Below are 12,957 nucleotides of genomic sequence, written 5' to 3'. Positions count from 1 at the left end.
GTCTACAGGTTTGAGCGTGCATGCGGGCGTGTGTGTGTTCTAGTCTTGTGTGTGACTCTGGAGGGGGTCTTCAAACTCTGGGGTTCTAAAACATCAGAGCTGAAGGGGACTCAGAGTTCTAACTCCCTAATCTGAAGTTCAGAGAAGGGTAGTAACCCACCCGAAGTTGCATAGTAAGTAAGGGACAGCATCTAAACTAATCCCAGAGCTCCCTGCATAAGAGGGTCTAACATGGATAAGTGTGGCTACCCTGTGTACCGTGGAAGCCCCCCCAGCTGATGGAAACTTGAAGTGTGAGGTTTCCTCTGGAGACCTCCTTAGTCTTATGAAATGGCTCAGGTGATGATACCTTGTGCCACCTGAAAGCACACACTCAGCTTGGTTCTCTCCACCTACCCAGAGGCCTGGCCTGGCCATGCCTTACACCATGGTCTTTGGACTATCAGGACAGAGGGTCAAAGTTGGTACTGGGGCATTGCCAGAGTCCTTCTCATTAGTATCTGGGTGGCCTATTCCTCCCTGGAATAGGAGCTGGGGCCAGTGGGAGAAGGGAAACAGCTATTTGGGTTAATATATGTGGTCAAGGCCTGTGATGGGGGCTTTATGAGAAGGGGCAGGTCCTGACAGGGGAGGGAATCCCAGCATCACGTGTGATGTGGTTGCTCAGCACATTCCAGACCTCGAGTCCTACTCAGTCTACTCCTCCATTGACAAATCCTAGCCCTGAGAGATGGTGTCACCTTATCTCTGGATTCAGAAGGAATGGTTGCGATACACCGTCTCCTGGTCACAGTTGCTCTATTCCAGTTCATCTCACCAACTCTGCCAGAGCAGTGAATGACCCCCATGATGTCCTCTGCCTAAGAGCCACTGGGAGCAGAGAGAAAACCGTGGGAATATGCGAACCGTCACATGGTATCTGCATCCATCTGGGGAACGCTTACTGAGCGCACACTCCATCCTGGACGCAGTACATATGGTGCTGAACAGAGCAGGCCAGGAGGCTGGGCCCTTGCAATTTCCAGGCCCAGATGTGTCCTCCCTGCCTGATGCAGCTTCTTCCCCCCACAGGGACACAAGGGCTATCCTGGACCGGCAGGGCACCCCGGAGAACAGGTGAGGGCCTCAGCCTCAGCCCTGCCCTGGTCGCTGTCCCTCTTCCCAGTCCTTACCTGTCTCTGGCCCCCTCCCTAGATCCTGCTCTGTGAGCCAGCCTAGAGCCAGGCTGTTCTGCCTCTCACCCTGCTGGGGCCTCCAGCCCACTCCAGCCCACCCCATCTCTCTTGCCCAGCCACATTTGCCCAAAAGAGCCAGAGTCCATGCCGGCCTGATGTTGGCATGAGCCGCGCAACGCCAGTTGGAGCCATGAATAGCTGGCCTGTTCCGGGCGATGTTAGGGGATATTATACACGCCACCACGGGGTTTGCAGGAATTTTGGCTGGCCTGGCCCAAGTCAAACAGCAGCCCTGCCAGCATGGGAGAACCAGCCAGGCCTCCTCAGTGATTTCTTATTCCTGGGCTGCAAGCAGAAGGGGTTTTGTCCCTCAGAGCTGGTCTGACCGGTTTCACAGAGGGGTGGGCTTGGGGGCCCTACCCTTCCTCCTGTTCCCTCTCACGTTCCTGCCCCTCTCTTTGTTCATTGCCAGCCCCAGTCTCCTAGGGTCCGCAGACCCAGAGCTGGGCAGGGTCTTTCCTTTCCTTATGTTTCTCTCTGTTTCTTTGCAGGGGCAGCCAGGACCTGAGGGCAGCCCAGGGGCCAAAGGTTACCCTGGCAGGCAGGTGCAGTATATGGCTTCTGGAAGCTCTGTGGCCATGGTGATGTGGAGATGGCCACAGGTGCCCCGAGGCAGAGGGAGGCGGTGGGCTGGGGGCCAAGGAGCCGCACCTGCTGGGTGGACCCTAAGGAGGGGACTTTCCAGGGGGCTGGAGCAAGGAAGCCTGTCTTTGCAGGCACAGGATAAGGCTGCATAGTAAGAGGAGGTCTGTTCTGTGGGGCTGCGGCTCCAGAGGCTCCTCCCACTCAGTATCCCTCCTACCCACCAGCCACCTCCCTGGGATCCTGGGGTTGTGGGGGTCAGGCCAAAGACTGCTAATCTAACCCCACCCCCATTCTACAAAGAGAGCAGCAGAGGCCCCAGAGAGGAAGCACTCACCCCAGGATTGGCAGCAGGTGGAGCGTCTCCATATGTCCTTGCCCCTCTGTGTTTTGTGTTTCAGGGGTTACCTGGACCGGTAGGAGATCCCGGCCCCAAAGGCAGCAGGGTAAGTGGTTCCTGGCCAGTGCCACATGGGTGGGGTTCTAGGTGAGCATCACCTGTCCCGCCAGTGGGCTTGATGGGAGGTCAGAAGTATAAGGAGAGCCAAGGCCCTCCCACCTGAGCGCTCCCGGACAACAGAGGGGCAGCAGGAGGGCTGGGTGATGGGAGACCCTTGAGCCAGGTAAGCTGCTTGGTCCCCCTGGCCAAGAAGTCTGGGCAGCAAAGACTGTGCTGGGGGTTTGGCCACAGTCCAGCTACAAACAACTAGGCATTTGTTTGTTGTGTCTCCTGGCTCATCCCCAAGTTACAAGAGAGCCAGTATGGGCCACTTGAATTGCTTGTCGTTGAATCTTCAGAGACCTCCCTCCTACTCCCAACTGAGGGCTGGGGGGATCCACTCTTCTTGGAGGGCACCTGGTGTGTGAATGCTACCTATGCCTGCAGCCTGGTGGAGCTTCCAGATCTCCCCTTTCTTCAAGGCCCCCATGGAGCAGACCCTGAGTAGCGATCAGCCTCAGTTTGCCTACCTTTACAATGGTCATGATGTCCATCTGTACCTGTAACCTGGTTATGTCAAGCTGACTTGACAGCTCAGGAGGGGGCCAACAGGTGGGGACTCCCATGTGGGTTGTGGAAAGACAGAGAAGGTTCTGGGTGGACTGAATGGAGTAAATGGAGTTGGAAAGATTTAGAGCTGGTGTGATGGAATCCTCTCTTCTACATATAAGGAAACTGGGTTCATGGCGGGGCCTGGATAGTCCCAGCTTACACTGCATGCCTAAGGTGGATCTGGGATGAGGACCCAGGTGTTCTGAGGCCTGGACTTGCTGCCTCTCAAGGAATGCTCAGGAATGGGGTCACACAGTCCTTGGTCAGGACAGATCATGTATCCTTTGCTCCTGAGCCAAAGCTATTTATATTTTGGCAGGAGAGAGAGGAGAGAATGGTTGCAGTCTCAGCCCTAATCCCTGTAGCAGACTGGTGGCTGTTAGGAGAGCACGGGGAGGCGGGAGTGGGGGCTGGTAGGTGCATTCCCCAGGAGGTTACTGTGATAAGCAGGGCCTGAGGAGGCTCTTGTCCCAGGATGGTGGACTTCTTCCTTTATTCTGCTGCTCCCATGGGCTGTGCCCCCAGAGGGACCCCCTAAACCCAGGGAGAAAGGTCTTCTCAGTCCAGCCCCAGTCCTGATCTCCTGATCTGCCAGAAGGACAGGGCATGTTAATGACATCTGGCATTGCTCGACTTGCCTGCCAGGCCGGTGGCATCTCAAAGCCACATAGGAGGAGAGGACTGGTCTGGCCCCAGCACTCCTGTCTCTTACAGGCCGCACAGCCCTGGATGGGCAGCCTGGGTGAGCAGTGAGTCACTCAAGCCGTCCTTCCAACCCTGCCACCACCAGCCTCATATTTCTGAAGTAGGCAGAGGGCAGGCTTTGGAATCGGGATGATAGGCTTTGAGACCTGCCTTGCCCTCAGCTAGCTGTGGGACCTTGGGCAAGTCACTGGGCCTCTCTGAGCCAATTATTTTCTCACCCGTAAATCTGGGAGATAAGCCCTATTTGGAATGGTAGCAAATGGCACTCTTTCAGATTACGGATATTAATGCTGGATGCCAACAAGGAGGCTCAGTGGCCTCTTGGCCTTCCAGCGAAGGAGAGATGGTTGTGAGCCTCTGGGTTGCTTGTTTGAGGGAAGGCAGTATGCAGAGTGGTTAGGAGCCCAGGCCCAGGAGTCAGAAGACTTGAATTTGAATACCAGTTCTACCACATTTCAGCTGTGTGGTCCTAGGCAAGTTACTTCACCTCTCTGGGCCTAAATGGGCTTACCTCTACAGGGGGCTGAGTAATCATACTTCCTCGTGGCTGGGCGCGGTGGCTCACGCCTGTAATCCCAGCACTGTGGGAGGCCAAAGTGAGTGGATCACCTGAGGCCAGGAGTTCGAGACCAGCCTGGTCAACATGGCGAAACCCCATCTCTACAAAAGTAAATAGTAGGTGCACACCTGTGATTAGCTATTCAGGAGGCTGAGGCAGGAGAATCGCTTGAACCTGGTAAGCAGAGGTTGCAATGAGCCAAGATTGCACCACTGCACTCCAGCCTGGATGACAGAGTGAGACTCCGTCTCTCTGTATATATATAATTAATAAAACATAGCACTTTCTCGGGGATGGAATAAATGCTTTAATATATGCAAAGCACTGACAGAAGGCCTGGCCTGTCGTTCATGCTCAATAAACATTAGCTTTGGTTAGAGTTATTATTAAATCATTGCACAAAGAGTGGCATGCAGATAGCGGCAGAAGCCCCGGGCGAGGTCGCTGCCCTTAAGAAGTTCCCAGACTAATGAGGACATGAAGCGTGAACACAAATAATGAAGATACAAGGGAGAAAGTGGAGAAAGATGCTACTGAGGTGCAAAATTGGCATTGGGGTGGAGGGGAGAGATTGCTTCCAGCTTGGGGTATCAGGGATGCTTGCCCGAGGAGAGCTCATGAGAGCTGGGCTTTGAAGGATTTGGCTCGGAAGTCATGAGGGATGGAAGGGACATACCTGGTGGAGGGGACACAGTGAGGAAAGGCTGGGAGGGAGGAGATGAGACTCACCCTAGGGAAGAACCCCAGAAAGGTGATGAGCCCCGGCTGCGGAGTCAGCTGGACTTAGGTGACCCTTGAGCTGATTAGGAATTCCTTGAAGAGAATTCACAGCTCCACCGCTGACTAGTCATGTTGCTTTATCTACAGAGCCTCAGTTTCCTTATCTGTCCAGTATGGGTGATGACAATCTGGGGGTCCTTGTGAGAGTCTAATGTGGTAGCATGCATGTGCCTGGCACAATGTCGGCACTCCGGGTTCGCAGCTGCTGTTAGTTAATGCCATCACTCAGGCGGCCAGGGGTGAATGTAAGTCCTACCTCCAGGACCTTGAAGACCTAGGAGGAGCCGTGGCAGGATCCACGGGCACTTGCCAGCATCCCTGGGGTTGGGGAGGGCTTGGTGCCATGCTAGCATCTAACCCAGCCGCGAGCTTCCTTCTGCAGGTCCTGGAGCCCTGGCGCGGGGCGGGCCTCCTGTCGGTGAGCGCCCGCGCCCTTCCCTGGCGTGAGGGTATGTGCCTTTGGACTACATCGTGGAAGCCAGCACCATGCAGTCCATGGGCATATACACTTGCCTCAAGGCCTATGTCATCGAGGAGCCACCGGAGCTGCCACTGCCATCGGGGAGGAAGAGGAGGAGCCGGGATGTGGGATGGCAGGGGTGGGTGGGCTGGGGCAGGTTGGGCCGGCCACACCTCACCGCTTGACCTCTGTGACCCCACTTCTTCTCTTTCCTAGGGCTACATTGGGCTCCCAGGGCTCTTCGGCCTGCCAGGGTCTGATGGAGAGCGAGTAAGTTTGCTTCTTTGGTTATTCACCATCTATCAGCCACCCCTGCCCAAGCAGAGCAGGACCTGCCAGGCACCAGCCTGGGGAAGTCAAGGAATTCCTCCTGGAGGAGGTGCACTCGAGTCGAGTAGGAGTCTGATAAGGGGACAAGTCAAGGCAGATGCGTTCCAGGCATAGGGAACAGCATGTGCAAAGTCAGGAATTTACGGTAACTTGGCGAGTTTAACAATCAACACCGCCAAAGTGCTGCGTGAGAGGGTGAGAGTGGTAGGAGTTGAAGCTGGAGAGGGCCCTGGGGCAATGTCCTAGGTGCCCAGGACTAAGGTCAGGAAAGGGACTCTGTTCTGAGGGTATGCAGAGCCTCTTGAGGACTTGCAACCAATGAACACCAGGCCCACTTTATAGTATGGATCAGGGGTCTGCAAACTACGGCCCATGGGCCAAATCCAGCCAGTTATCTGTTTTTGCAAACAGTTTTATTGAGCTCAGCCTTGCTCATTTGGTTACATATTGTCAATGCCACTTTCTCACTACAATGGCAGAGTTGTGGCAGAGACCGTATGGCCCGCAGAGCCAAAGATATTCACTATCTGCCCCTTTCCAGAAACCATCTGCTGATTCCTCTTTTAGATAGATCAGTTGGTTTACTTGAGTAAAATGTGTTGGTGAGGGGTGGGGACAGCAAGAGCAGCCTGAGAACAAGATGCCATGGCTGTAGCTGGCTGGGGGCAGTGGACCGGGGTAGAGGTGAGGGACAGTGGGGAGGGGAGACTGGGCTGGAAACCTGGCCTCTGCTTGGGCCCTGAGGTCTCTGAAGAGCTGAGGACTCCCAGGCGGAGCAGCTGTCTGGGGAAGGTGGTGGGGCTGGTTTGATGGCAGGCAGTGGATGCTAAGATTTCCTAAGATCCCCGTCCTTCCAAATCAAGTATCAAAGTCAGAGGAGTCCAAAAGATGGTGTGGGAGCTTCTCACGGACCCCTGACCTAGCCTGGAGGTCCATTAGAAGCCCTTGGGGTGGTGGCCTTGGGACCTTCCTCGCCGCCCCCTCCCAACCTGAGCCCGTATCTGTGGGAACTCAGTTGTAACCTCCATAAGCTGGGTATAGAGGATCTTAGGACAGCTGGAGCCTGGGCATTTATGAAGCGTCTGCTGAATACAAGAACACTGGCATTTCTCTGTCTCTTAGGTCACCACAGACCCCGACCCTGCCATCCGTCCGACATGCATGTCACTGGGGCTGCCACGTAAATGGCGCACATTGCAGGCCCTCTGTGACTTCCTGCCATGGGTGGCTCTGGGCTGGTTTGGGGCAAGCCTGACTGTCCTTGCTGGCATCCTGCCCTGACGTCTACCCTGTCTCTCCCCTGCAGGGCCTGCCTGGTGTTCCTGGCAAGAGGGGCAAGATGGGTATGCCGGTAAAGATTTTCCGTGTCTATTACGCAGACTCTAGTGGGGAACCCCACCTCCCACGGCCACGCTGCCCTGGCCGCCTGCTGCCTGGCATCTTCTGCTTCTCTCCCTGCTTTGAGTGTGGGGGCTGCATGTGGGGTTGTCTGGCCACAGGACCTGCTGCTGGCACACAGCGTGACTGGGGCCTGGCTGGGACTGGGGCTTCCATGGGCTCTGGGCCCCCCTGGGGTTGGCTCCTCTCTCCGTGTGGGCGGCAGTGGCTCTCCAGTGCAGTTCTGTGTCTGGGGGCTTCTGTCTATTTGTGTCTGTGGGTCTGCTGTGACCGGGGGGCCTTGGCCAGACCAGGTGACTGTGCTCCCTTCTCAGGGAACACTCAGTCTCCACGTTGTCTTGGTGTCATTCTGCTCTGTCCAGTTTGCTCATGCACACACAAGGCCAGAGGACAATGGGGTGTATGGGCAGGGCCACACAGGCATGACCCAAAGAGGGGCTCAGCAGTGACCCCCAATCCACCAGCTCTCTCTGTGACTCCCCATCGTGGGAGAAAATTGTTTTGCCCCTTGTTTGTTCATGTGCAGAACATGGAGAAAGAGCCAAGCCATGGAGAGATTAAGTCACTTGCCCAGGGTTTCAGGAGGAGTAAACAATGTAGCCAGGATTCGAACTCAGTTGGTTTATGCCCGGGGTCTTTGATCTCAGTGGCCGCTTGAGGCAGCCTCTCAGGGTCCCCAGTTGGCAGTCATATGATAAAAATAGGTTCCCTAGACTCTTTGCCTGGAAGGAAGGTCATTCATTCCAGTTATTGAGAAGGGGGAAACTGAGGCTCTGAGAGGCAGAATGAGATATCCAGGGTCCCTCTGCCACTGCCTTGCAGGTTGACCCCTTGACTTGGATCCATGGTCAGCCCAAGTCTGGGCCTGCCTTCGCTGGTGGTTGGTGAGGAAGGGAGTATGAAGAGGAGGCTGGAGCATTCGAGAGTGCTCAGAGGGGCCTCTCTGTGATTCTGCCACTGATGGGCATGTTAACTGTTGGAGCCTTTAACCTGGGCCCTCTGGGGGCCAAAGAGGAAAAACAAAGAAAAGAAAGAAACAAGTCCTGGCCTCAAAGAACTGACAGAGGAGGTCCCTCTGCCCCCAACCTAGAGCCCTCTGTGGCCCGGACAGGAGGTCTTCTCTAAGGTCCAACACCTGACACATAGACCTGGGCAAGGAGCCGCACCTGATGCTCCCAGCTGCAGGGCAAGGACCTGGAGTCTGAGAGGGCTGGGCTGGCACCTGGGCTTGTCCCTCAAGCCAGCGTGACCTTAGGCAAGGCGATTCATTCATCCAGTGATTATCTGTTCATCCCATGAATATCTGTTGAATGCCTACTATGGGCCAAGCGTCGTGCTTCGTTCGGGCAGAGCAGTGCATGAGACAAAGTTCCCACTCTCTTGGGGCAGACAGACAGATGCACAATCACTGAATGGGGAAATGGAAGAATGAACGATTAAATGAAGGTTAGGTAGTGCTGAATCTAAGAGAGAGTAGGATAGGGAGACAGGGAGGGCTTGGGGGTTGGGATATTGGATAAGTTAGTCCAGAAAGTCTCCCTCACTTTATGAAGACTCTCAATGAGGTGGCGTGGAAGCTGTGTGGCTTTCAAGGCAAAGGCCCTGGGGAAGAAGCAGGCTGGGTTCAAATTTTCTGAACCACAGTTTTCTCTTCTGAGAAATGGGGACAATAGTATGGCTCATAAGATCATTGTGCTTGTCACTTAGTAAGTGCTCAATAAATGGAGCAGCCCTTGTTCCTATTTCCTGAATGGCTGAGGGGATCTCTGTATTGTGTGACACTGAGCCAATGACTTCACCTTTGCTGGGTCTGGTTTCCCACGGTTTAAGTTGCAGAGTGCGAGCATTTGACTTGCTTAGGTGATCTCAGCTGGGCCCTACCCCAACACTCAGGCCAGCCTCCAGGGTCACCTTTGGGGGATTTGTTCAGACGCATCCTAGGAGCCAGGCATTGCTGCTTTACGGATGAGATCGCTTCTCGGAGAGGTAAATGATGAGGTCAAGGTCACATGGCTGCTCAGTGTCAGAGTTGGATTAGAACACAGCCAGAGCTTTCAACTCCAGTGCCAGAGTGTGGCTGTGTAGAGCTTGGGGTCCGGAGTCTCCTGAGCATGGAAGAGGCAAGACCCAGGAAAGCCTAGGCATGTCATGGCCTCTTCTCCAACCGGACACCACAAGGAATGTCAGCAGGGCCATGCCTCAGTTTCCCCCTTCCACCCCATCCTCTGCATCCTCCTCATCTCCTCTCCCGGCAGCCCCTTCATACACCTTCTCCCTGCCGTGTTCCTGTGTTCTTCTTGGAGCTGAAAGTCATCCTGTTCATGGCCTGGCTTAGAAGGCAGTCCCAGCTTTGAGGTCCCGTTATCCTGCCTGTGTGAGATAAGGCCACTCATTCATTCCTCACTCGACCAAAGATTATTGGTTGAATATATTACTCTATGCCAGGCGCTAGGGATAACACTGTAGCCAAAACAGACAAAAATCTCTGTTGTCGTGAAGCTCAAATTTTAAGGGTAGAGACGATCAATAAACAGGACGAATAACCAGAAGAGGGCATGGTTGCCACCCTAAGCCCCCTGCAAGCTAAAGGAAGCAATGTGTATTGAGGCCCTTGGTGTGCATAGTATTTGAACCACATGCGATTCTCCCAGTGAACCTTTGAGGCGGGATTGATTATCCCCATTTTCCAGATGAGAAAACTGAGGCTTAGACTGTCAAAGCCATTCGTCCATAGACCGTCTGAACCCTTGCCCGACTGAGAACTTCTGTCTGCTTCCTTGCTTTTTGCCTTTAACTTTCTAAGACTAGGCTCTGACCTCCATGACAGGTGTGTTCCCTGGCACCGGGGTGTCCCTGCATGTGGGTGCAGGGAAACACCTTTTCAGCCCTGGGCCCGTGCAATACCCTTGAGAGCTGTGAAAATACCCTCGACTCTGTTCCAGTCGCCGTGGCCAGCAAATCGGCAAGATCTGTGTCAGATATGATTTAATGTGTACGTAATGGGACTTCACATCGGCTGAGTCCCTACAGCTTTGTCTCTGTCTCCGCTGGGCCTCTGAGTCCGCCGTGGCTCTCAGCCTGAAGACTCTGGACAGTCTTTAGGGCCATCCCTCTGTTGCTGGTGTTCCCAACCCCTTGATCTACATGGTGGGGTTGGGGGCTCCTGTCATGAGTGCTTTTTCCTCCTTATCCAAGCTTTAGGCCAGGCAGTTTCTAGGCACTTATTAAGAAGAGGAAGTGACAGGGGAATGAGCTGAATTCCTTCATGCCAGATCGCAGCTGGCGTCATTTCTGGCAGGGCTGGTGATGATTTTGCTGTAGTCGGTCTTTCCCCAGCAGGCAAAACCTCGGGCCCATGCATGCGGCCTCCTCAGTATCTAATTTGGAAGGGTGATGTGTGAGAGTCTTTTAGTAATGCGAGCTGAGGAAGAGACAGTGGTGGTCAAAGCACATCAGAGCTATAGGAACGTTAGTGATGGCCTGGCCCAAACTCTTTTTTGGACAGATAAGCAGACATAGCCCAGAGAGGGCAAGACACTTGCCCGAGGTCTCACAGCAAGTTGTTGGCAAAGTCAAGACTTGAACCCAGAACTCTTGCTTTCCAGGACAGGGTACTCTCCACGTGGCTCCCTCTTCTCTCTGCTCCCATCTTCAACCTCCAGAGAAAAGTTTGGTCCACAGCTCTCAGCTCTCCTCATACCTCCTGCTAAGAGAATGTGTTGTGGTTTTCTGAGGAGGGGTCCAGATAGAAAATGTTACCAGCTCTGGCTGGAGCTGAATGGGTTTCTCCTGCCTGTCCTGGCTTGTTGGACATGGCTCAGTGTCACTCACAGTGAGAGACTGAGCCATGTTTCCCAGCCAAGGGTCTCTACGAGCAGGCTAGGAAGATGCTGCAGTGAGTCCTACCTGTCTTATCCAAATGTCCTTTCAAGCCCGCTGGGATGGCCCCGTAAGGCAGGCCACCACGCACAGCTTTTCTCATAGCCCCTGGCCAGGCCTGCCAAGACTGGCCTCATGCAATGAGTCCGGAGGGAAGACCCTGAAGCTTAGAGCTGGAAGGGCCCAGCCCTGGCACTGACTCCCTGGGGTGTGGCTCAGGGATGATTGGGACCTGCCCAAGGCCATGCAGTCCTCTGGGAGGAGGCAGGGCTTCTAACACAGTGCATTTGGGCTTCAAGTTCATGGCTCTTTCCAGTTCTCAGATTACAGGGAGCAGGCAGCCAAGTGACAGAGAATTTCTATTTCCAAGTAGGGAAATTGAGGCCAAAGCAGATTAAGGTTCTTAGCTGAGGTGATGCTGTGAGCTGGGGATGTGGTCTCCAGCGACCGAGATGTGAGCCAGAGCTGACCCAGGCTATTGGTGCCCCTGGAATCCTGGAGAGAACTCTGCCTTCCTGTCTTCTCCTTGTCCCCTGAGGTGACTTTTCTTGAGTAGATTTCCTAGTGGATTTCAGGAGAGCAGGGTAAAAACATGTTTAGACCACGAGAGGAGGGTGCTGGGAAACCTCAAGGGGTCTTTCTATGTCAGCACGCTTGGAGGCTGCACACCTAGAAAAGGATATGGCTGCTTCAAGTGCAGTAGGAAGGATGCAGGTTAGACTTAAGCAGGAACTTCCAGGCTTTGGAGAATATCCACCTGATAGAAGTTCTCCAAGATCCTTTTGCGGGTTCCTTCTAGAGGTTACTAAATATTCCCATCTTGATATAAACCCTGACTAGTGTAGTGATGGCACATTAGAGTTGACCAGGGGTTGGATTAGAAACTTCTCACCGTTTCTTCAGCCCAGCCCTGCCAGGTGAGTGGGACAGTGCTGACTGTTTTGCAGACCAGGGACCTGAGCCTTAGAAGCATGAGTGGAACTTTGAATTCTAGATGTTCCTTGCTTCCCTGCTCCTGTATCACACTCCCTGGAGCAGACATTGGGGTGGACACTTCCTGGAGGCAGAAGAGTGGAGGAGATGGCCTTCTGCGTTCTCCTTGGCATCCTGCTTTGGATGTGGTGGTGAGAACCGTCCCTGTCCTCAGCTGTATTCCTCTGAGTTGTTGTGGCCAAGAGAGAATGCAGAGTCTCACTCCTGAGCCTTGTTCTATCTCCTCCTGGGCCTTGTTCTGCTCCAAGTACGAAGTGTTCAGTTCTCCAGAGGGGCCCGACCTAGGAAAGTAGAGAAACCACGTGGCTGGGGCCCCGGCAGGGAGCCGAGCTCATTCCTTGGGCCTGGGGCCAGCCTGCTGCAGCCAGGAGCTCGGGCATGTGGAGGAAGGTCCCTGCTGCTGGCCAGGCTGGGCATGCATGCCATGTGGTCGCCTTACACACGTAGGCATGGCCAGAGAGAGGGAAGCAGGTGGGGTTGAAGTGGGGGCTATACATCCAGCTCAGCAGCCGCTGCTCTAAGACCCAGGGAGCTCTGGGATGACTGCTGGAAATGGCTCTGCCACTTAGTAGTGGAGGGATGAGGCAAGGTAGTGGGTGAGGGGGCTCTTGGGTGTGTTCTGGGCCATAGTCTCCCCATTGGTGTAATGAGGTGGTGAACATCAAGAACATCTCAGGTCTTTTCATCCTTAGACCTGTGATTGTTCCAATCAAAGATTTGTTCCAGCACCTTTAAAGCTCTTTTTTCCAACCACTGTGCTCTTAATTACAAACCCTAGATTCCTAGAGGTCATCTGCTTGACCCCTGCATTGGAAGGAAGATCGAAGATGGAGACAGAGGGTGCCTCCCCGAGGCCCTCAGCATGTCCAAGCAGAACCAGTCCTTAGCATCAATCATGCCATTCCTTTTTGCACATTAGCTCAGGACTCTAATGAGCCTTTGAGAGCCTGTAGGCTGGTTCTAGTCCATCTCTTCATTCGGTGTG

At 54.2% G+C, this 12,957-nt stretch overlaps 1 protein-coding gene across 1 annotated transcript in view; it reads left to right on the top strand.

Moving 5' to 3' along the window:
- COL27A1 (collagen type XXVII alpha 1 chain) overlaps positions 1-12,957 on the top strand; it is a 162,405-nt gene that overhangs the window by 46,121 nt on the left and 103,327 nt on the right. The window contains exons 8-12 of the mRNA XM_026457102.1: positions 1,072-1,116; positions 1,727-1,780; positions 2,219-2,263; positions 5,589-5,642; positions 7,009-7,053. Coding sequence (XP_026312887.1) covers positions 1,072-1,116; positions 1,727-1,780; positions 2,219-2,263; positions 5,589-5,642; positions 7,009-7,053 — 243 coding nt within the window. The remainder of the gene's footprint in view (positions 1-1,071; positions 1,117-1,726; positions 1,781-2,218; positions 2,264-5,588; positions 5,643-7,008; positions 7,054-12,957) is intronic.

This window comes from Piliocolobus tephrosceles, chromosome 14, assembly GCF_002776525.5.
Source record: "Piliocolobus tephrosceles isolate RC106 chromosome 14, ASM277652v3, whole genome shotgun sequence".
In the NCBI taxonomy this organism is placed as follows: domain Eukaryota; kingdom Metazoa; phylum Chordata; class Mammalia; order Primates; family Cercopithecidae; genus Piliocolobus; species Piliocolobus tephrosceles.
Note: the sequence above shows the minus strand (reverse complement) of the source record. Positions and strands in the feature narration are given on the sequence as shown.